A 22,589-nucleotide genomic window follows, 5' to 3' on the forward strand; every position below is an offset into this window, starting at 1 on the left:
CTTCGAAGTAGGGTGCGGTGGCGCACCTTGTAATCCTGGCATTTGGGAGGCTGAGACAGGAGGATCGCGGTTCACGAACAGCCTTAGCTACTCAGTGAGGCCCTTTGCAGCTCAGTGAGGCCCTGTTTCAAAATAAAGAATAAAACATAGGGCTGGGAAGCTGGGCATGGTGGCACACAATTATAATCCAAGCATTTGAGAGACTGAGACAGGAGAATTGCAGTTCGCAGCCAGCCTCAGCTACTTATGCCCTTTGCAACTCAGTGAGACCCTGTTTCAAAATAAAGAATAAAAAATAGGGTTGGGGTGTCATTCAGAGGTAGAATGCCCCTGGGTTCCACCTCCAGTATTGCAAAAAAAAATAAAAGTATCTAATTAGTCGATATTAATGATGACATTGAAAAGAATAACCTAGAGGTTAACCCAGCTATTCAGATTTATGTCTAGCCTTTCTGAAAATTATTTCCCAGTAGTTCTATATTTATGAAACTTTATCATCTTTACAAATTTAAAATATTCAATATAGTCTATGACACCTCTTTTTTCTTTTAAGATGGGTCTCTCTACCTTGTCCAGTCTAGCCCTGAACCTGCAATATTCCCATCTCAGCCCCATTTTTATCTTTTTAAATTCTTAAATAGGGCCAGGTGTGGTGGCGCACTCTTGTAATCCCCGCGCTTGGGAGGCAGAGACAGGAGGATCGCACAGGTTCGAAGCCAGCCGCGCGCGCTGGCTTAGGAGACCCTGTTTCCAAATAAAAAAAAAAAAAAATAGTTCTGGGAGTGTAGCCCGGAGGTAGAAGGGCTTCCAGGAACCCCAGTACCACCAAAAATAAATAAATAAATAAATAAATAATAAATTCTTAAATAGGGTCTCACTAAGTTGCTGAAGTTGGCTTTGAACCTGTGATCCTCTTGTCTCAGCTTTCCAAGTACTGGGATTACAGTCATGCACCATCATGCCTTGCAGCAACTATATTTTGACAGCTGCTTTTTAAATTTGGTGGTACTGGGGGTGGAACCCGAGGCTTTCTACCTCTGGGCTATACTCCCAGACCTATTTATATTTTATTTGGAAACAGGGTCTCACTAAGTTGCTGAGAGCCTCACTAAGTAGCTGAGGCTGGCTTCGAACCTGCTCAATCCTCCTGTCTCAGCCTCCCAAGCACTGGGATTACAAGCGTGCGCCACCACGCCCGGCTTTTGTTAATTCTTAAACTTTGCCAATAGGCAAATAGTATTCTCCCAGTACTGAAAAAAAAAGAAAGGAAGGAAGGAAGGAAGGAAGGAAGGAAGGAAGGAAAGAAAGAAAGAAAGAAAGAAAGAAAGAAAGAAAGAAGAAAAAGAAATAGAACACCATTGAGCTCAATCTTCAGTACCACCAAAAAAGAAAAATTTCCTATGTATAACAGTAAAATGCTATTATATAACAACCCAAATGACTCAACTTAATTATCAACAGAAGACTGGATACACTAGGGAATATTCTGAAGGATATCAAGTGGACACTTTCAAGTTGTAAAGAGAGTGAGAAAGCCAGGAATGGTGGCGCACGCTTGTAATCCCAGTACTTGGGAGGCTGAGACAGGAGGGTTGAGCAGGTTCAAAGCCAGCCTCAGCTACTTAAGCTCTCAGCAACTTAATGAGACCCTATTTCCAAATAAAATATAAAATAAGTCTGGGAGGGTAGCCCAGAGGTAGAAGGCCCCTGGGTTCCATCCCTAGTGCCACCAAAAAAAAAAAAAAAAAAAAAAAAAAAAAGTGAGAGATATCTCAATGTATGTGTTAGAGGGGATAGAATTTTGTAGGTTTAATTCTGAAACTATATAAATGGTTTACATAAAACAAAAATTAAAATAAATAAAGCAATAGCTAAAAAACAAAATGAAAACACAGCAAAGAGCTAAACTCCCCAAAACAATGTGCTAAACATTCTTAGGGTAAAAAGAGCAAAGAAATCTTAAACTGTTTCCAGTAATTATATTGGTATTATTATTCTAAAACTATAAACCAATTAAGTATCTATGTTAATTCTATTGAGAACCAAGAATTTCACACGAGAAAAACACAACAAAATCCAGTTAAATTAAAATACTCTAAATAAAAATCTAAGCTGGTTGTGGTGGCGCATGGTAGGAGGCTGAGACAGGAGGATCGAGGTTCAAGGACAGCCTCAGCTACTTAGTGAATCTCTTAGCAACTCAGTGAGACCCTGTTTCAAAATAAAGAATAAAAAATAGGGCTGGAATGTAGCTCAGATGGTAGAATGCCCCTGGGTTCCATCCCTGTATCTCAAAAAAAAAATTATATATATATATGTAAATTTGACTGAGCTGGGTGTGGTGGCTCACACTGTGTGTGTGTGTGTGTGTGTGTGTGTGTGTGTGTGTGTGTGTGTGTGTGTGGTACTGGGTGAATGGAACCCATGGGCATTCTACCGCCAAGCCACACCCCCAGCCCAATTTTTTATTCTTTATTTTAAAACAGGGTCTCACTGAGTTGCAAAGGGCCTCACTAAGTAGCCAAGGCTGTCTGCAAATCTTGATCTTCCTGTCTAGGCCTCCTGAATGCTGAGATTATAAGTGTGAGCCATCAAGTCCAAGTAGTGGCTCACACTTGTAATCTCAGTATTTGGGAGGCTGAGAAAGGAGGATTAAGGTTTGTGGCCAGCCTCGGCAACTTAGGCCCTCTACAACTTAGTGAGACCCTTTTTTAGAAAAAACAAAAAAACAAACATAAAGGTTAGGTGTGAAGCTGAGAAATAGAATGCCCCTGATTTCAATCCCCAGTAACACAAACACAATATATATTAAATATATATATATATATATATATATATATATATATATATATGTGTGTGTGTGTGTGTGTGTGTGTGTGTGTGTGTGTATTATTTATTTATTTTTGGTGGTACTGGGGTTCCTGGAAACCCTTCTATTTCCGGGCTACACTCCCAAACCTATTTTTTTTTTTTTTTTATTTGCAAACAGAGTCTCTTAAACCAGTGCGGCTGGCTTCGAACCTGTGCAATCCTCCTGTCTCCGCCTCCCAAGCGCAGGGATTACAAGCGTGCACCACCACGCCCGGCGCATATATACATATGAATTCACAATGTGTATTTTCTAAATTTTCTAATAAAATACATTTCTAACTGTCCATTGAAAATTTCAGACCTAGAAATGACCACCAAGCTATTAGCACCAAACTGATCTATAGAAGTTTCTATGTATCATTCCCATGAAAAACAAACAGTTCCTTAGAGAAAAAGATGATTGCAGGTCAAGGGTAGAATGATCCTGGAACAACCTGTTAAACCAGACGGCAAGGGAATCATCAAAAATTACTGGAGAGCTGGGCATGGTGGCGCACGCTTGTAATCCCCGCGCTTAGGAGGCGGAGGAGGATCACACAGGTTCGAAGCCAGCCGTGCTGGCTTAAGAGACCCTGTTTCCAAATAAAAAAAATAGGTCTGGAAGTGTAGCCCGGAGGTAGAAGGGCTTCCAGGAACCCCAGTACCAAAAAAAAAAAAAAAAAAAAAAAAAAAAAAATTACTGGAGAGACGGGATCATGGGTTTGAAGCCAGCCTCAGCCACTTAAGTGAAGCTCTCAGCAATTTAGCAAGACCCTGTTTCCAAATTTAAAAAAAAAAAAAAAAAAAAAAAGGGCTGGGAGTATAGCTCAGAGGTGGAATTCCCTTAAATTCAATCCCCAGTACCAAAAATAAAATAAAATAGTGCTGGGAGTCCATAGGACTCAGAAGCCAATTTGCAAGTATTTCCACTAATCAAACTTAGGATGATTTGAGCGTCAAATATATAAACTTAAAAAAAACCTGTAATGTATTAAAAGATATGAAATATGTTAAAAATCCATGAATTCATGATACAACATAAAAAGCTCACTGTCACCTTTGGTGAAACAGCACACATTCATTCATTATTCTAAAAACTGGCGAACAAAGGGAAAGAATCAGGCATGTTTCTTGCCTTTTCTGAGTAAACGATATATCAGTGTAATTCAAAAGTTGAAAATAGCCGGGCGTGGTGGCGCACGCTTGTAATCCCCGCGCTTGGGAGGCTGAGACAGGAGGATCACAAAGGTTCGAAGCCAGCCTCAGCTACTTAGTGAGACCCTGTTTCCAAATGAAAAAATATAAAATAGGTGTGGGAGTACAGCCCAGAGGTAGAAAGCCCCTGGGTCCCACCCCCAGTACCACATACACACACAAAAAGCTGAAAAAAGTTCTCCATAGAAAAATTCCAGAGCCTAAATGAAGAAAAAATGCTAGAATATAATTTTCCAGTCCTAGTGAGTTAAGACTTAGGAAATGACCAGCAATGGCTGCTAAGCCAACAGAGAACATTAAAAAAAAAAAAAGTGGGTGAGACATACTGATTGGTCTCGATATCAAAAATATAATTTTCTACTCCTAGTGTTAAGACCTAGAAAATAATCAGCAATAGGGTAACAAAGAACATTAAAAAAAGGTGAGACACAATCTCTAAACATACCAACTGGTCTTGATATCAATAAAAGAGAGGCCAGCCAGCCCTGGGAGGCCCTGATGGGATGCGAGAGGCCTCAGTAAATTACCACGCCACGCGAAGGACAGGACAGACCAATTGACACGGTACAATGACTGTTGAACATTTCACAGAGCGAATGATAAAATTTCTTTTAAAAAAAGCCAAAAAAAAACCCCCACAAAAAACCAAAGAGGATCAAAAGAAAGAAGGGGGAACTTATGGAAAAAAGGGACTTAAAAGATATACCAATCATTATAAAATGAAGGTGTTCAGCTGGGTGCATTGATGGATGCCTATAATTCTAGTACTTGGAAGGCTGAGAGAGGAAGATTGCAGGTTCAAAGCCAAAGTCTCGGCAATTTAGTGAGATCCTTATCAACTTAGTGTGGTCCTATTTCAAAATAAAACACAAGAAAGGGTTTGGGAAATAGCTCAGAGGTAGAATGCCCCTGGGTTCAAACTCTAGTACCAAAATAAAATAAAATAAATATGCTCATACTAAAGTACAAAGAAAGATAAATGGAAAATAATATTTATCAACTAAATACAATATGCAGACCTTGTTTGGAACCTTAATTTTAGTTTAATTGTGTGTGTGTGTGTGTGTGTGTGTGTATGTGTGTGTGTTCTACCTCTATGCCACACTCCCAGCCCTATTTCATTTTTTATTTTGAAACAGGCTCTTGCTAAATTGCTGTGGCTGGCCTGGAACCTGCAATCCTACTGTCTCAGCCTGCCAAATACTGGGATTACAGGTGTGTACCACTACGCCCAGCTTGGGTATGTATGTATGTATGTATGTATGTATGTATGTATTTATCTATTTATTTATTCTGGGGATTGAACCCAGGGATGTTCTACCTCTCAATTACACCCCCAGCCCTTTTTATTTTGAAACAGGGTCTCACTAAATCACTGAGAGTCTCAGCTACATTGCTGATATTGTCCTAGAATCTGCCATCCTTCTGTCTCAGCCTTCCAAGTACTGGGATTACAGGTGTGCACCACCACACCTGGCTGGATCCTAATTTAAATAAGCCAACTTAAACTATAACACATACGAAATGGATAAACATCCATTACTGGATATTGTGGTTTTATTCTATGGTACTAGGGATTCAATCCAAGCCCTGCGTGTTCTAGGCAAGTGCTCTACCACTGAGCTTTATCCCCAGTCCTTACTTTGTGTGTGTGTGTGTGTGTGTGTGTGTGTGTGTGTGTGTGTGTGTTACTGGGGATAGAACCCAGGGGAATTCTACCTCCAAGATACACCCCCAGCCCAATTTTTTTTTATTCTTTATTTTGAAACAGGGTCTCATGGAGTTGCAAAGGGCTTCACTAAGTAGTAGCTGAGGCTGTCCGTGAACCACGATCCTCCTATCTCAGCCTCCTAAATGCTGGGATTACAAGTGTGCATCCCCATGCCCAGCTCTCCCCAGTCCTTACTTTTTTTGATACTGGGAATGGAATCCAGGGGTAATCTACCTCTGAGCTACACCCCCAGCCCTATTTTTTATACTTCATTTTGAAACAGGGTCTCACTGAGTTGCAAAGGGCCTCACTAAGTAGTTGAGGCTGGCTGTGAACTGTGATCCCCCTGTCTCAGTCTCCCAAATGCTGGGATTACAAGCATGTGCCACCACACCCAGCCCCAGTCCTTACTTTTTAAGGCCTTATTTAGAAACAGTGTCTCATTAAGTTGCTTAGGGTATCCTCAAACTTGAGGCCCTTCTGCCTTAGCCTCATGAGTAGCTGGGATTACAGGTGTGCGCCATCATGCCTGGTATTAGTGGATATTTGATGAAAATAAAAAAATTACTGTAATTTCCCTCCAGTATATCCTTAGAAATAGCTCCCTCACTGAGGCTCCTCAAGCAGGTGATGAATCCCACAGTCTGAGAACAGTGAAAGGGGTACGAGTTATCAATCTGCTTCTCAGTGCTTCACTGGCTGCCTCAATGAGAAACAGTGGTGTAATGGTTAATGGCTCCATCTTCCCGTGCCACCCAAGGAAGACACCTGTATCTAGTGGGCTTTTTACGTCATGACTCAGCTATGCAAAGCCAGGGCCACACTGGGATCACCTTACCTGCTGAGTCTGGGCCTGCTGCTGCGGCTGCTGCTGGTAAAATGTGCCTGCTGGCTGCTGTGGTGGTTGCTGCTGCTGCGGCTGCGGCTGCGGCTGCTGGGGCTGCTGCTGCTGTGGCTGCTGCTGCTGGGGCGGGGGTTGCTGTTGCTGCTGCTTGAGGAAGAGCTGCTGCTGGTGCTGGGGCGTGGCCTGGGTGGAAGGCGGCTGCTGTGGGGTGGGCGGAGCCTGCGGCTGCTTGGGCTGAGATTGTGGCAGAAGCTGGCTGGCTGGGGGTTGGGCTTTTGGTTGGGGAACACTGGCCAAAAGTCCAGGTTGACTGCTGGGTCCTGCAATTAGAATAAGCTCCATGTAAGGGCTCAGAATTCTTCCAGACAAAAACAGCTTATTGACTTGCCAAAATAGTAGAGATAAGTAGACGGATTATCTCAGGATCCATGAGCTTTTCTTTCTCTGTCTTTACTCAGCCTCTGTTCCACCTGGAATGTCTTTGTACCTTCTTGATAAACTCCATGCTTCAAATGATGTCCTATTTTTATTTTGAAACAGAGTCTCACTAGGTTTTTGAGAGTCATGCTACTTGCTGAAGTTATCCTCAAACCTGTGATCTTCCTGCCTCAGCCTCCCAAGATGCCTAGGATTACAGCTGCCACCATGCCCAGCCCAGTTCATCGTTTTTTAAGTGCCTCTGGATTCTATTCCTAAAGCAAAACCAGGCTTTCCATATAACAAAGAGGTGTGCTGAGTTCAAACCAATCTGGTTACTGACCTGCAGCCTGAGGTGGGGGTTGAACCGTGGCCCTCTTCCTAGGGGTAAGGGCTGGCTGGATGGGAAGGATTCCTGGGTTTGGCTGAGTCTGCCCAGCTTTAGGCCTCTGGCGAGGTGCAATTGAAGTTTCTGTGGTGGGAATGGGATCTGTCAGTCTAGAAAAAGAAGAAGAAGAAGAAGAAGAAGAAGAAGAAGAAAAAAAAAAGATTCATGTGAATGTGTGAGGGAAGAGGGAAGTGGGAAGTGGGAGAGGGGTAGGCAGAGTACATATGCTTTCCTCCCAACACTCATCCAAGTCTTCCAGATCTGCTCGGCCAGCAATTCCCAAAGGATGGTCCAGAAGATTGTTCGGTGCTGTTAAATATCTTCAGAAAATGCATGGTGGGCAAAAATTACTTTAACACAGTGGTCAAATACATTGAACAGTTTCTTTGCAGCAGAACTTTGCACGTGTGAATGTGTATGGTGGGCAAATCTCAAAGAGAACGCTTTAGGAATGCAATGTTTCTAAAGCTTATTCCATCTTGGGGTCCTTTTACTCAATACCTCTTAGGATTTTCCAGAATACATTTTGGGCAATGATATGAAGAGGGAATTGAGGCAAGGTTTTCAGATATAGAGGAAATTCAAACTTAGGACTAGCTGTCAAAATGCTCTCTTTACAGTGAGAAATATACAAACAAGCAAATCTAACATGGCAACTTTAAGGTGTAATAATCCAAGATAATGGATTTGAAATTCAGGAGTATAACAGGAATACCACTTCCTCAAATACATGCCCTCTTTTTTCCATAGCAATAAACTTTTTAGCTGTCCACAGGGTTAGCTGGAGAAAAAAAAAATCACATATTCTAGCATCTTTTGCAACCAAGTGTGGCCATATGTCTAAGTAAGTTCTGACATTACATGGAATGTAAAAGGACTGTTATGTGGTAGTTTCTAGAAACCTCAAGAAATAACTGGTGTATGTTTTGTCCCTTGTCTTCTTTGGCCACTCCTTGACCCTGTTGCTTTGAACAGGGAGGCTCCCATTCCGGCTCATGAGGTCATGTCTATGCCTGCAGGGATGGCAGAATGATAGACATAAAGAAGTCTGGTCCCTGAAGGCTCCACGGAGCAGAACTGCCATAACAGACCTGGTCTTCCTGACTCCAGATTGCTTTCTTGTGAGAAAAATAAACATCTATTTTCTTTCCTATTTTGAGGGGGGTGCTAAAAATTTAACCCAGGTGCATTCCAGCTCTGAGCTACACCCCGGCCCTTTTTAATTTTTTTTATTGGAAACATGGTTGCTAATAAAAGCTAAGTTGCTGAGGTTGTCCTGGAACCTGTGATCCTCCTGTCTCAGCCTCCCAAGTGCTGGGATTACAGGTATTTGCCACCACACCCAGCTTAAATATTTCCTTTCTTTTCTTTTTTTCTTTTTTTTTTTGGTGGTGGTGGTACTGGGGTTCTTGGAAGCCCTTCTACCTCCGGGCTACACTCCCAGACCTATTTTAGGCTTTTTAAATTTGGAAACAGGGTCTCTTAAGCCAGCACAGCTGGCTTCGAACCTGCTTGATCCTCCTGTCTCTGCCTCCCAAGCAGGGGGATTACAAGCGTGTGCCACCACACCCAGCTAAACATCTATTTTCTAGCCAGGCATGGTGGCGCACGCTTGTAATCGCAGCATTTGGGAGGCTGAGACCGGAGGATTGAGGTTTGTGGACAGCCTCAGCTACTTAGTGAGGCCCTTTGCAACTCAGCGAGACCCGGTTTCAAAATAAATAATAAGGAATAGGGCAAGGGGGTGTAGCTTGGAGGTCGAATGCCCCTGGGTTCCATCCTCAAACCCGCAAAAACAAACAAACAAACAAACAAACAAACAAACATCTATTTTCTATAATCTACAGCCATTTTAGATTTTCTGTAATGCCAAATCTAAACCAAACAAACACAGGGAGAAGTGCTGTACGGTCCACTGGTCCTCTTGTTTCTTGAGATGGTACTGAAGGCCAGTTACTAATTTCCATTCATTTATAGTAGTCTAGGCATCTGACTACTACCTAACTCAGATCAGAGTTGAATGTCCTTTGAAAACTGTCCTTCAGGGGGGTAAGTGAGGTTAAGACAAAAATAAACAAGCTTCATGAATATTTCCAAAACATGTCTGACAGTGTCCATGAAACATAAAACAGGAGGCAAAAGAACTGGCCCCTGTCCTTTACCACGATGTAACTCCACGGTGTGTCCCTCCTGCACCCAGAAACTTCTCGCAGCTATCCTATTAGAGAGATGCTCTTGTGCTAGGCAGAGAATTGGTAACACTAAAGCTATCACATTTGGGGAGGCTGCAGCCTGCTACAAGGAGGGAGGAGAAGAAAATGGAACAGATGTTGGAGAATAGGAGAAAACAAGGTAAGGGAAGTGAATATATTTCTGGAGAAATCAGGTATCATTTGTCTTCTCCCAAGAAAAACACCTTAGAAACATGGTTTTAGGAGTCAGAGAGACAATATTTGAGCTCTAGCTCCCCACTGAGTGAATAGGCACGTTACGTAATCTCTTTCAGCCATACGTCTTAATGTGTAAAACTGGGAAACATGCATATGCATGACAACTGTGAAATGGTTTTATAAATTGTAAAGTGCCCCAAATGTCAGCTTGTATGAGTATCAATGTGTGCTTGGTGGGAACTGAGAAAGGGACCTTGCTTAGACTTTACCCATACCATGTCTAGGCTTTGTACAATATGGCCATAAACCCCAAAGACCAAGCTAATTAAATCAGCTCTCCCCAAATAATTCCCAGAGTTGAGCATGGCAGAATTACTATAAAAAAGTCAACAGACTACAAAGATCAAGGTTTGCTTGATAAGCAAGTTTGCTAAGTTCGTTAAAAATTAAAGTCTCATTACTTTAGAGCCACATCTGGAATGACTCCATGTACAAAAACATTCTATAAATATTCAAGAATTTTTTAAAACACAAAAGTTACAGCCAGGCATAGTGATGCATGCCTGTAATTCCAGTACTTGGGAGGCTAAAACCTCCCAAGTCAGCCTCAGCAATTTAGCAAGACCCTCAGCAACTTAGATCCTATTTAAAAAACAGGATCTCTGTTTAAAAAAACAGAGATCCTGTTTAAAAAAAAAAAAAAAAGAGGGCTGGGGATACAGCTCAGACGTAGAATATCCCTGGGCTCAATCCCCAATTACCCCCACCCCACAAAAATTACTGTACTATTTTGTTAAAATGCACATATTCCCATGTAGGGTCCTTTGCTGACACTGTTTACTGCTAATATTTCCTTGCCATAGGAAGATAACAGAAAAAAGGAGGGGCATAAGCAGCTCTCTGGCCACCCCTCGGATTTACCATTTGGCAGGTGTGATATCCAGGGGACTGTGACTGCCATACCTTCGCCTGCAGAGGCGTAAGAGCCCAGTGCCCAGCTGCTGTGTTCCAGGGTTTGCCGTGAGGCCATGCTTCCTGTACGTGTTCCCAGCCCTCATATTCCAGCTGCAGGGGCTCTGGAAAGCGATGCCTCTGCTGACTTTGGTGTGAGGACCTCCAACAGCTTTGGTGAGCCCTCCTTAAATTGTATGGCACTAGTCTGGGTCACTAGTGCTCATCCCTCTCCTTCCTCTCTCCGGGTGAGACTTACACTTTCTGTTGGTTCCCCCAGCCTTTCCTGGCTCCCTCCCTATTTTCGCTCATTTGGGTATTTCCCTGGCCTGCAGGTTCTTGGAAGACCATAGGTGGCACAGAATGTGATTAGCTAGGACCCAGAGAGTCTTCTGCTGTTCATGGGCTCAGGGCACTGAGATGCACTTTCCTAATGTGCCTGGAGCCAAAGGAAGAAGGAAAAGAAGGTGGAGGATAATGATGGTGAACATAGCCAACCCCGGGCCAGGCCACGTGTTAGGACATTCTTGGACTAGTAACACTTAAAGTCTGTCCTTGCCTTACCTCAGAAGGCCCCTGTGCATATTCCCATGCAAAGGAAACCACAGGGTTCTTGATTTCAAATGTAGACCATAATATTATATTCTTTTGGCATTCCTGAAAAACCATTTCTGCCTAGGGGAGATGGAACTTCATTTCCCTAACTGTGCAGCCTCTGACCACAGCAACACAGAATCAAGGAGCACGAGGCGGCCTCCTCTGCTGCGGCACCTCCAGAAGGATGGGTGCTCTTGGAAGCATTTCTTACCTGGCCTTTGGCTGGGTCTTTTTTGCAGCTGCTTCACTGGCTTTCACTGGTTCAGGAAGCTTAGCAGGGATGGGAGAGTTCTAAAGAAGTGGAGAGGGGAAAAAAGACATCATACAAAACAACTGGCCTACAGGGACTGCTGAAAATACACTCTATCTGGGGGGGTCTTTCCATGCAACTGCCACTGATCTCCCTGTGAGAGGGAAGGGAAGTTAAGCAAGTGCATATCAAATCCAGTTGCAGTGGAGCAGCAAGGAGAGGCAAGAGCAGCTCTCACGCAACACACTCTCAAAATCTGTCCCCCTTTTATACCACATGAGGCTCACTGGGGCTTTATCTCAGTTCCCTTCTCCTCCCACTGCAGGGCTGAGAAGTGATGTTATGGAAGGGATGGGAAAGAGACTGTGTTGTTCAAGCTCCCAGCTATTCCTTAAAGATGTCAGAGCTGACTGGGTGCCAACCAGGGTACACCCAGCCTTCCAGTAGAATGCTGGGAGAAAAGCACAGAGCCTGGTGTATTTGGATGCTGAGGCAGTATGGTGTCCAAACATGGGAGGCGCTACTCAATCCATAAACTTCTAGCAGAGCTCTTCTACCTTGGAATCTGCACCATCCAATATTGTTTCTTGAGGGAGGCCAGCTAGCTGTCCTGAACCACATAGCAAATGCTTACCAGTCCTGAGTGAGACTCAAATGATGGGAGACTGGTGACATTTGCTTTTTAAAAACTTGCTACCAGTCTGAATCCTTCCAAGTATATTTCACATAATTTATGTGATGAATGGGAAAAGGAGTATCACGGAAAGGAGTATGCAAAGGAAATCATGGTCACATGGAGTCACTGAACTGTGTCCCTTGTTTCAATCTTGGAAACCTGACAAACAGAATAGAAGTGGTAACACTGGCTTTTAAGGAGGGTCCTCTCTCATTTCCTCATGTTTCCAAAAAGGAAGAATTTCTGTTAGAACACTTCTAATTTCTGCATCCTTTAGGCATTCCTCTCCCAAGAAAGAACAGTGGATTTAAATGATAAGACTGTCAGAACAAAGTGGCTCACTTGCTCTTCTTTGTTTCTGGATAAGCCTGCCTCTCAGGAATCAGGCATTTCCATCTCTGCCACGTGTAGCTAATGTTAAGGAGCCTGACTGGTCAAGCTGTGTCTTCTGACTCAACCTTATTAGTCCTAACGCCAATGTTCGGAGGGTCAGCTGAATGAACCCCACCGCTGGAGCTAAACATGACAGGGGAAGAGGAGTGTCATCTATCAGGATCCTTGGTCTCTAATACTGGCATCAAAAGTTCATTATTGAAGAAACCAGTGAGAACATTTCAGATTTGAATTTGTTCATTACAGCATCCATTAGTAAAATATTCAAGAGAATTGGGTTATAATATGTCATAAAAATAAGTCAAAGACTGTAACAAGAGTGTTAGCAAAGAATTTTACTCTGAAAGTTTTGAGCACAGAGATTAGGAATACTCGGCGTGAAAAATATTCTCATGGCCTGATGTGAATTATAGATGGCCAATGGCAGAAGCAAAATCAAGGCGCTGTGCCCTAGGAAGGCAAACAGAGAGGAGGAGGGGCTGGTGCTGTAACAGGCCTGGGGGAGGTCCAGGCCTGGCTGCAGGAAGGCAGCATGTCCATCGAGATATATGTAAATGCAACAAGCACGTAGCTCTCCCTGAGCTGGGCAAGTCGACACGACATGAGGCTGGCCCCTCTTCACCCAAATGTGCGACTCTCCCTAGGGTGTATTATTGTTCAGTGTAATTGCCTCAGTTTTATAATTAAATTAAATGTGAAACTAGATTCCCTGTACGGCAATTGCTTCAGAGTTAGCTTTGCTTGAATGCCCCCTAGCAAATAAAATAAGGGACATCTATATTCATTTAAGGAGCTGATTAACACTCCAGGAACCCAAAATGACAATTTGATGTTTGCTTCCCTTAACAAGCACCATTCACATACCTGTACATTTGGAACTGGGCATTCTTTCTTGAGAAGTTTAAATGAGAAGTAGGAAACCTGGTAGATATCTGGCCTCTTGTCAGGGTCTGGTTCCAACATATACCCTAAAACAAACACATGTCAACTTACTTAATATTGTAACAGCTATTATATTAGCCAGAAAGCATAACATTTCTACTATCAGAATTTTGTGGTTTTTAATTTTTGCCTCTCATAAAAGTTAGACAATACAATTAGCCCTTTTCCTGGAAAGGGGAGCTCTAACTTTCCTAAAATACTTAATATATATATATAGGAAAATAAGTTATTTGAATTATAACATCATAAGAGCATATATGCACAGACTTATGGCCATTGTTCACTGTTTCTATGGATAATGACAAGGTCAAAATAAAAAAAAAGTGACACCAGTCCTTCTGGTCCTCTTTGTAGAAGAATAAATATACTTTAAACCTAGTTCTCAAAAACTTCCCACAGATGAAGTTCCAAAGAATGTAAGTTAACAACAACAACAAAACCCACAAAAACAATACAGTGAGTGAAACTCCGCAGGAATAAGAGACAAACCAGCCAGGCATGATGGTGCGTATGTCTGTAATCCCAGGATTTGGGAGGCTGAGACAGGACGATCATAGTTTTGAAGCCAGCTTCAGTAACTTAGTGAAGCCCTTACCAAGACCCTGTTTCCAAATAAAAAAATAAAATAAAATATAGGGGGATGTGGCTCAGAGGTAGAATTCCCTTGGGTTTAATCCAGGAAGGAAGGAAGGAAGTTAGGAAGTTATGGTTGCTTCCTTACCTCCAGTTTCCTCAGGTGCATAATAGCATGATTATACTTAACATATACAGGGTTTTAGGAATTAGATGAGGAACAAGTAGGCCCTCCACACAGTCAGATGCTCCACCTCATATTGACTGTGTATTTGTGTGTGTGTGTGTGTGTGTGTGTGTGTGTGTGTGTGTGTGTATCTCACATGGAACCAAGACTAGGTAGCTCTGGATTTATGATCCTTAATGGTTAAAACTTAGAAAATGCCTGTACCCACGTAGAAAGATGGTAAACATCTCTGTTTCTGTAGCACTTTAGTTTGGGGACTTGTGCAAAGATTACTTATCCTACCATCTTGGTTAATGGATGTTAGTACATATGCTTTCTGTGATGATACAAGAAACTAGGGAATCTTAAGACTATTTTAAACAAAGCACTGAGTTTTGCTGCTTATTATAAAAATCCAGTGATTAACCTAAATGAGAGGAAAAACCTGGTTCTGTGGAGTTACATAGTCTTAATCATGTATTCATCCCAGCCAGTGCACTGCAATCATTTTCACTTGAGACACTTCCAATTCTGCAAAGATGAATTTCTTATCACTTGATGTGAGTCAGCTGGACTCCTCTGGTACCGCGGCTTTCACACAGATTGCAACAGAACACGGCAGTACTGTATTGCTCAAAGCACAGTTAGGGTTTCTGCTTGGGTGGCTGGCTCAGGTGTGAAACAGGATTTGGACTTTTAGCAAAAGACACACCTCTCTAGCTAGATAGTGTTACATTACCTTTGCATTCCCAGTTCCTATCAACTGATTTCTTTATCTTTGCATCGAATCCACTATTCCTAGAATCTAATACCTTTATCCTCTAATTCATTCCCATTGATTAGAGGTAAGAATATGAAACTAGAAACTTGAAATACTTACTAATAAGGCAGTGCATATCTTGAGAATATCGAGAGTTATCAGGAATTGTGAAGTTTCCATCACAAATTGCTACCTGGCTCTCCCCAAATGGCAAAGTAAAGTAGCATAATTTATATAACAAACATCCAAGAGCCTAAAAAAGAGAAAGAAAGAAAACATATTGCTACACTGGTGGATTATTAACCATGATTCCAAGTGGATCTATGAGAGATACGGCACCATCCATGGTTACTAGCAAATATAAAAGCTATATATTATTAATCTAGTCAAAACTTGAATTTAGAACCCAACATGACTATTTAGCAGCTAAGTTACATTACTTCTACCATTATTACTAAATTCTGCTCCAGTAAAGACAAGTATTTCACCTGTTTTACTCATAAGAACTAGTAACATATAAGTGAAAAACCACCTGAATAATTTTCACAGAGCTATGAAGTTAATTTTCTTTGTCAGGTTCCAAGAAGCAGTGGCTAGTCTCCTTACATCAAGAACAGCCCCGAGGGAGAAGTAGAGAATGATATGGTACAGGTGCTGAGATGCTACAGCACTGTCTACATTAAACGGGAGTTGACAGACAATGGCTGCTGATCTCTGGGGTGTGGATAGGTTAGTTGACACCTACCCAAATATCTGCCTTCGTAGTGATGATTTTGCCACTGTACAAGTTGACCATTTCTGGTGCTCGATAGGATAGCGTTGTGTATCTACAATCAAGAGATTCATTTTATGTTAAATATATCAATGCTAAAATTATAAACCAGGAGGAGCAGAAATTTTTTTTACATGAATAGAACCCAATTCCCTGGGAGCAATCTGCAGAAGGAAGTATGAAATATTAGTGCAGATAAGTGAAGGGCTGTCCTTGGTACAATGGTATCATCACACGGTGGCCCTCCGGCAGCAGACCTTCTAATCTAAGAACATGGAGTGGGGTGGGCAGACACAAATGCACTACGTAAGTACTAAGAGCAACTTTTCTCTTAGGTCCTCAAATGACAAAATCTTCTCCTATTAATCATTGTTGCCTGATACTATATTGTGTTTATTTTTTTTTAATAGGAAACACTTTAAAAGTGGCTCAAAAGAAATACAATGTTGGCTAAGATACTCTGGAGAATAGCAGAAAGTGGGCACCGGCTGGTAGGGTGGATGAGATCAAGTGCCTAGATCTTTGTTTCTGGAACAAGGCTGAAGCAACAACGTTCTTCTTATCTCTGGTTAAAGAAAAGCGTAATATAAGCACACTCTGGGAGCAAGAGTGTCTTGGTATTACCAAGCGTATGATGTGTGCTGCTCCAGTTGCTAGATCTCAGATGGGACTGGTTTAGGTGTCCATCAGGGCCTTGGACCAGAAGTTACCTTGACCAGGCATGGTTGCCTGGGGCAATACACGAAAGCGGGGAAAGGGTCACAACTAAGTGTGCATGCTAGACCATTGATTTATTAATAGCAATAGTGAATGCTGTTGCCTGTAAAAGCCTCAACACTGTAGTCAGGAGGAGAAAACGGCCTAGGCTCTTACTGGAGCCTCTTAGGAATCTAAAGAGCTGCTTCTTGTGGAAATCAGTGATTTAGTGTCTGAAAAGACTTCACTAGCCCCACTCATCATTAATTCCTCTAGACTGAGGGTGAGCTTCTCATAAGCAGGAAGAAAGCAGCAATTTAGAGTTCAGTAAAAAGCACATCTGTCTGACTGGTAATGTCATAGTTGTGATCGCACTAGAAAAATCACAGTACTTTTATGGTATGTGACTCAGCTCTTTATGGGCATGGCATCCTAAATCGGAGTATGTGTGTACAATGACCATAAGACCATTGAAAGTGTCACAATGGTCCTTCATTTAACTCTACTGATTGATGCCTGTGAATCCCTTTTCATCCTTAATTTAAAATCAAACAACCCAACTGTGAACAGGATGCTCTCAGATGAAGGATAATAGACCAGCATCATTTTCTTCCCATTCAGGCCATCTCATTCACAAGCCAGATGTAAAATTAGTCATTTGATAATGGATAAAATCCCAAAAAGAAAGAAAAATCTTACTTCTTAATCTCATCTTCCACTGCATTGACTCCCTCAGTTTGTGGGTTCTGGAATTTGTTGGTGGCACTCCCAAAGTCACAGAGGACATAGTGGCCTCGGTCATGCAAGAGGATATTTTCAACCTGAAAAACATTCCCCAACCACCCATTCCAAGATAGTGTTTAGTAATGCATGTGAAAACGTGGTTCCACCAACACATAAATCAAATGTGTTATTTCTGGCAATCTCACTGTGTACATAGGAAAGTTATTCCCCAACAAGCATCTCAACTGGGGTCATCCCAAGTAGAACAAAAACAGATACACAGTAACAGAGTAAAATGAGGGCAGGGAGGGAGAAAAAAAGGGAACCCCACAGTGGAAGAAGCCAGATGCCATTTTTCCAGATTTTCAGCCACATTTCTTATCTCTATAAAAAGTGTTCTAATACTTTTGAGCTCTTGCTCTCCTTTTAATCTAGAATGCTCTGTGATCCCCTACCTTCCTATTCTACTCAAAATTATCATTCAGCTTTGAAAGCCAAGTTCAAAGGCCACCTCCTTTTTTTTTTTTTTTTTTTTTTTTGCGGGACTGGGGATGGAACCCAGTGGCATTCAACCTCCGAGCTACACTCCCAGCCCTATTTTTTACTCTTTATTTTGAAACAGGGTCTCACTGAGTTGCAAAGGGCCTCACTAAGTATCTGAGGCTGTCTGCGAACCATGATCCTCCTGTCTCAGGCTCCTGAATGCTGGGATTACAAGTGTAAGTCACCATGCCCAGCTTCAAAGGCAACCTCCTTTTGAAAACTTCCTCAGGCCCCCACCCAGACAAATGCCACTCTGTTCCCATTTTCCTTCAGTATGCCATTCTTCCATGAATGAAATTGTTTCACTTGGACCTTTTAAGTACATGCAACAATGTCTTTCCTACAGTAGATTAAGATTTTCAGTCTATACTTTTTTTATATTTCAGTGACTTTTCAAAGTGATAAAATGCCTGGGAGTAAATGGCCAATTTCCCTGTTAAGATTATCCTAGTTAAATATATATGAAGTCTCTGGGCAATGAGTTAGGAGTTCTAAGTAGCAGGGACCTTATATGGACCTAAACCTCAAGAAATCCCTGGTATGGAAGGACTCTGCCAATGAAAACAAGTCCAAAATAGTGGTACTATGTTCTCAAGATGAACTGATTAAGTCTTGGTGTAGGAGAACTGAGCTGGCCGGTATGCTATAGGACAGACCTGGCTATGCTGGGTAGTAAAATGGCAGCCAAAACATCTTGTTAGGCCAATAATACTACGGTTTCCATTGTCTTTTGTCTTCAGTCTTCCAAAGACTGATCACCTTTGGAAAACAACAGCAAGAGAAGACTACAGGCTCCTTTTAAAGATGAACATCATCTCTTAATCATTGCTATAGTGCTTGGCATAGAAAATTTTTGTTGATGGGAATAGACCAAATTATAGTCTGTCAGAAGCAAGACAGGAGCCACCAAATATGCAGGCCCTACTAGGACTGGTTCTTTTTTAAAAATCTCATCATTTATGATAGTCTCTTGTTTCTTTTTTTTTTTTTTTTTTTTTTTTTTTTTTTTGGTGGTACTGGGGTTCCTGGAAGCCCTTCTACCTCCGGGCTACACTCCCAGACCTATTTTTACATTTTCATTTTTGGAAACAGGGTCTCCTAAGCCAGCGCGCGCGGCTGGCTTCAAACCTGCGTGATCCTCCTGTCTCCGCCTCCCAAGCGCGGGGATTACAAGCGTGCGCCACCACGCCCGGCATAGTCTCTTGTTTCTAAACTTTCTTTTAATTCTTCTAAAATTAAGTACATTTTTCCTGTGTATCTCCTGCTCCCAATTATTTACAGTCTTTGCTACAAACTAATTCTGCAGTTCATTGTTTCTTGTTCCTTCTTATTTCTTACTGAACTTCACTCACAGTATTGCTCTGAGAGGAGTTTTGTTGTTGTTAACTTACATTCCTTGGAACTTCCTCTGCAGGAAGTCTTTGAGTCCTAGGTTTATACTGTTCTGCCAGAGAGGACTGGAAGCACTGGCACCGGTACACCTGACGGTACTACTAACCTAGAGCCACTTTATTCTGATTTTGACCTTGGTATTTGCCACAGAAACAGTGAACAGTGGTCATAAACCTGTGCAGACATGCTCTTATGATGGAGAATTCTTTTGTTGGAGGGGCTTGGGGATTGAACCCAGGGCCAATCTACCCCTGAGCTACACTCCCTGTTTTATGGAATTAGGTCAGGCTAAGTTACTGTGTGATGGTCTTGAACCTGTAATCCCCGTGTTTCAGCTGCCCAAGTACTAGGATTACAGGTATGCACCACCATGCCTGGTTATGAAGAATTCTTAATCACAGAAATATAAAGATGAGTAGGACAGATTTGTTCCCTTTAGATAAGACTCAGACAGGCAAATGTTTCTATTATTTATAGCTTTTATGAATCTCATCAGTTCAACACACACACATACACACATACACAAACCACCACACACATCACACACATACCAGTCAAGTTACCTTGAGCATATATTTACTTTAGGAATTTTAAATAGTTCCAATAAAGCAATGCTATCATTTTCAATCTAATTTAGAGATTATAAAACAGTAGACTTCATTTAATAAGCTCTTACTATTGCCAGTACTACTGTACTCAGCACTTTCCATGGATGATTACAATAAGTTCTCACAATAACAACGTTATTATTATCCCCATCTTATAGATGGAAAAAGCGAGGCTTGGAGCAATTAGGTTGCCTACTAAATGTTACACAACTAATAGGTGGTAGAGCCAAGAAGTGATCCTAAGTAAATTAACTCTGGTAATGAACAATTCTATTTTTGTCAGGGCAGGAAGCAGAGCAGAAGCGGGGCAATTATAGAAAGCCCTCTCTCTACTGTTCAATTATGGTAGGGGTCAGGATGCCTTTATTCTTGTCCAATGCACTGGACTGAGTTTAAAGACAGGGCTTTCTTAATTCTTTATGCTCAGAAATGCTCCTATAATAGAAATCTGGAAAATGAGGCGCCAAATATCTAACCTAAATGGTAACATGGGCTGATCTGTTCAAGGTCTCCTAAGCATTCTTTATGTTACTTATTTTGTCCTTCTATTCAATTGCTTCCTCTCTACCAATCATATCCCAGCTATTATTCTTCAAGACCTTGCTCACGTCACAACTTCCCCATAAAATCTTCCATAACTACCCTACAAAACATACTGTAAATAGGCAGGCTCAGAAAGGCTTCAGGCCCAAGCAGCCACACCCTTGGCTGTTTAGTCAATAGCCTATGGATGCTTTTGTCCAGTGGTAGAGCCGGGCAGGTTCAACAGAAACTGTGTGGCTGACAAGCCTAAGATATTTACTGTCAGCACTCTACAGAAAACACTTGCCAAGATTTGGTCTGTAATACTCATTCTTAATCATGCAGAATCTTCTGTGGATTGGTATTTAACTTCTTACTTTTTATTTATATACTTATTTACTGTACTGGGATTGAACCCAGGAGCATTCGACCTCCAAATCTTTTGATTTTATATTTTTATTTATTTATTTATTTTACTTTTTATGAAGTACTGGGGATGGAATCCAGGGGCATTCTACCTCTGAGCTACACCTCAGCCCTATTTTTTTTATTCTTTATTTTGAAACAGGATCTCACTGAGTTTCAGAAGGCCTCACTAAGTAGCTGAGGCTGTCTGCGAACCACGATCTGTCTCAGCCTCCAAGTGCTGGGATTACAAGCATTTGTCACCACGCCCGGCTTGATTTTATATTTTTAAACAGGGTCTTGCTAAGTTGCTATGGGTCTAAGTTGCTGAGAGCGGCCTTGAACCTGCCATCCTCCTGCCTCAACCTCCTAACTATTGGGGTTACAGACAAGCCCCAGCATGCCCAGTTACTTCTTAGGTATTTATATTTACCATCCCCAAATAGAATACAAATCTTTTGGAACTGGGACACTACAGTATGCCTATGTATCCACCACAGCGCCTAGTCTAGAACTGTACACATACCAGGGCCCTTAAATGTTACAAATAAGATCACGGATTCAGTGCCACTCAGAACAGCCTTCCTCCCTGGCCTCAGGCACCTTATAGGGCTTATATGAAACCATGTTTCTATTTTGTGTGTGGGTATTCCCTTTCTGAGCCAGCTTCTATACTTCTAACGGTGGAATGCATATCTAGAAAATGAAAAAGTTGATTTACAACAAAATACAAACACGGTAGTTGGAGGGACCAAAATCACTACCAGGGAGGGAAGAGGACCAAGCAGACAAAGGCAGAATGAAGAAGAGACACAGTGCTGGCTTGGAGGAGCAGTGGCCCCTGCTCTGACTATCTGCACACTTCCTGGGAGGGTCAAGCGAGATTACAAAGGTGTAATCTCTTGGCAGCAGCCATTTTAGCAAATGCGGCACCCTTCACCCCTTCTCAGTGTGTCCCATGACTTGGAGCTTCTGTGAGAACCTCCAAGGTCCCTCTGGCCACCGTTGCTGCTGTCTGGCACCATTACCAAAACCAACCAACCAACCCACAAAAACACTCAACACAGACATGGTGCTTGGAAGCTTGGGGGTTAAGGAGACCCTCAAGCACTATTTCTGAGGTTTGACCTTGGCCAAGTCCTTTAAGTTTCTCTTGGTTTATTTCTTATCTGCAAAGTGAAACTGACACTATTTCCATAATTGCTACATAGCAAGAAGAAGACTGTACATGAAAGCAAACTGTAAATCTCCTTATAAAAGTGTGAATCAATAGCCAGGTGTGGTGCCACATGCCTGTAATCCCAGTACTTGGGAGGCTGAGACAGATGGTCAGAGATTTGAGAACAGCCTTGGCAAGGTAGCGAGGACCTCAGCAACCTAGAGAGTCTTTGCACTGGGGGTGCAGTTTGGAGATACCGCATCCCCTGGGTTTAATCTCCAGTACCCCCTCGAAAAAAAGGATTAGGAGCATTTATTTATGAAAAATACTTTTTGAATTCCTGCTACATGCCAAGCATATTTTAGGTTCTAGGGATAAAGCTCTGAACAAAACAAAGTCCAACTGGGGATAATAAGAAGTTAATTATAATTATCTGGTAGTGAAAAAGTGTTATTTAAAAATTCCAACAGGTTAATATATGTAAGGTAAAGAGGGAAGTCACTTTAAATAGCTCAGTCAGGGAAGGTCTCCCTGATGAGGGAGCGGAGGCCTGATGAAGGAGCAGCCACGGTCCGTCTGGCAGAAGAACACTCTGAGCAGAGAATGGTCAGCACCAAGGCCCCGAGATGGGCGTGTGCTAGAGGGG

General features: G+C 42.1%; 1 protein-coding gene across 6 annotated transcripts in view; it reads right to left on the reverse strand.

Annotated features, from left to right (window-relative positions):
* The window catches only part of AAK1 (AP2 associated kinase 1), a gene marked incomplete at both ends in the record, with an annotated part of 196,073 nt that overhangs the window by 44,229 nt on the left and 129,255 nt on the right, over nucleotides 1-22,589 (reverse strand). For 4 of the 6 annotated variants that reach the window (XM_080711261.1, XM_080711260.1, XM_080711265.1 and 1 more), the window contains 7 exons: nucleotides 6,615-6,940; nucleotides 7,381-7,535; nucleotides 11,575-11,654; nucleotides 13,547-13,650; nucleotides 15,244-15,376; nucleotides 15,869-15,950; nucleotides 17,291-17,412. In XM_080711261.1, the coding sequence (XP_080567387.1) occupies nucleotides 6,615-6,940; nucleotides 7,381-7,535; nucleotides 11,575-11,654; nucleotides 13,547-13,650; nucleotides 15,244-15,376; nucleotides 15,869-15,950; nucleotides 17,291-17,412 (1,002 nt within the window). Of the gene's footprint in view, nucleotides 1-6,614; nucleotides 6,941-7,376; nucleotides 7,536-11,574; nucleotides 11,655-13,546; nucleotides 13,651-15,243; nucleotides 15,377-15,868; nucleotides 15,951-17,290; nucleotides 17,413-22,589 lie in introns of all 6 variants that reach the window. The other 2 variants (XM_080711264.1, XM_080711263.1) reach the window with 1 other exon arrangement.

Source organism: Muscardinus avellanarius (genome assembly GCF_963383645.1).
Source record: "Muscardinus avellanarius genome assembly, chromosome: 15".
Taxonomy (NCBI): Eukaryota; Metazoa; Chordata; class Mammalia; order Rodentia; family Gliridae; genus Muscardinus; species Muscardinus avellanarius.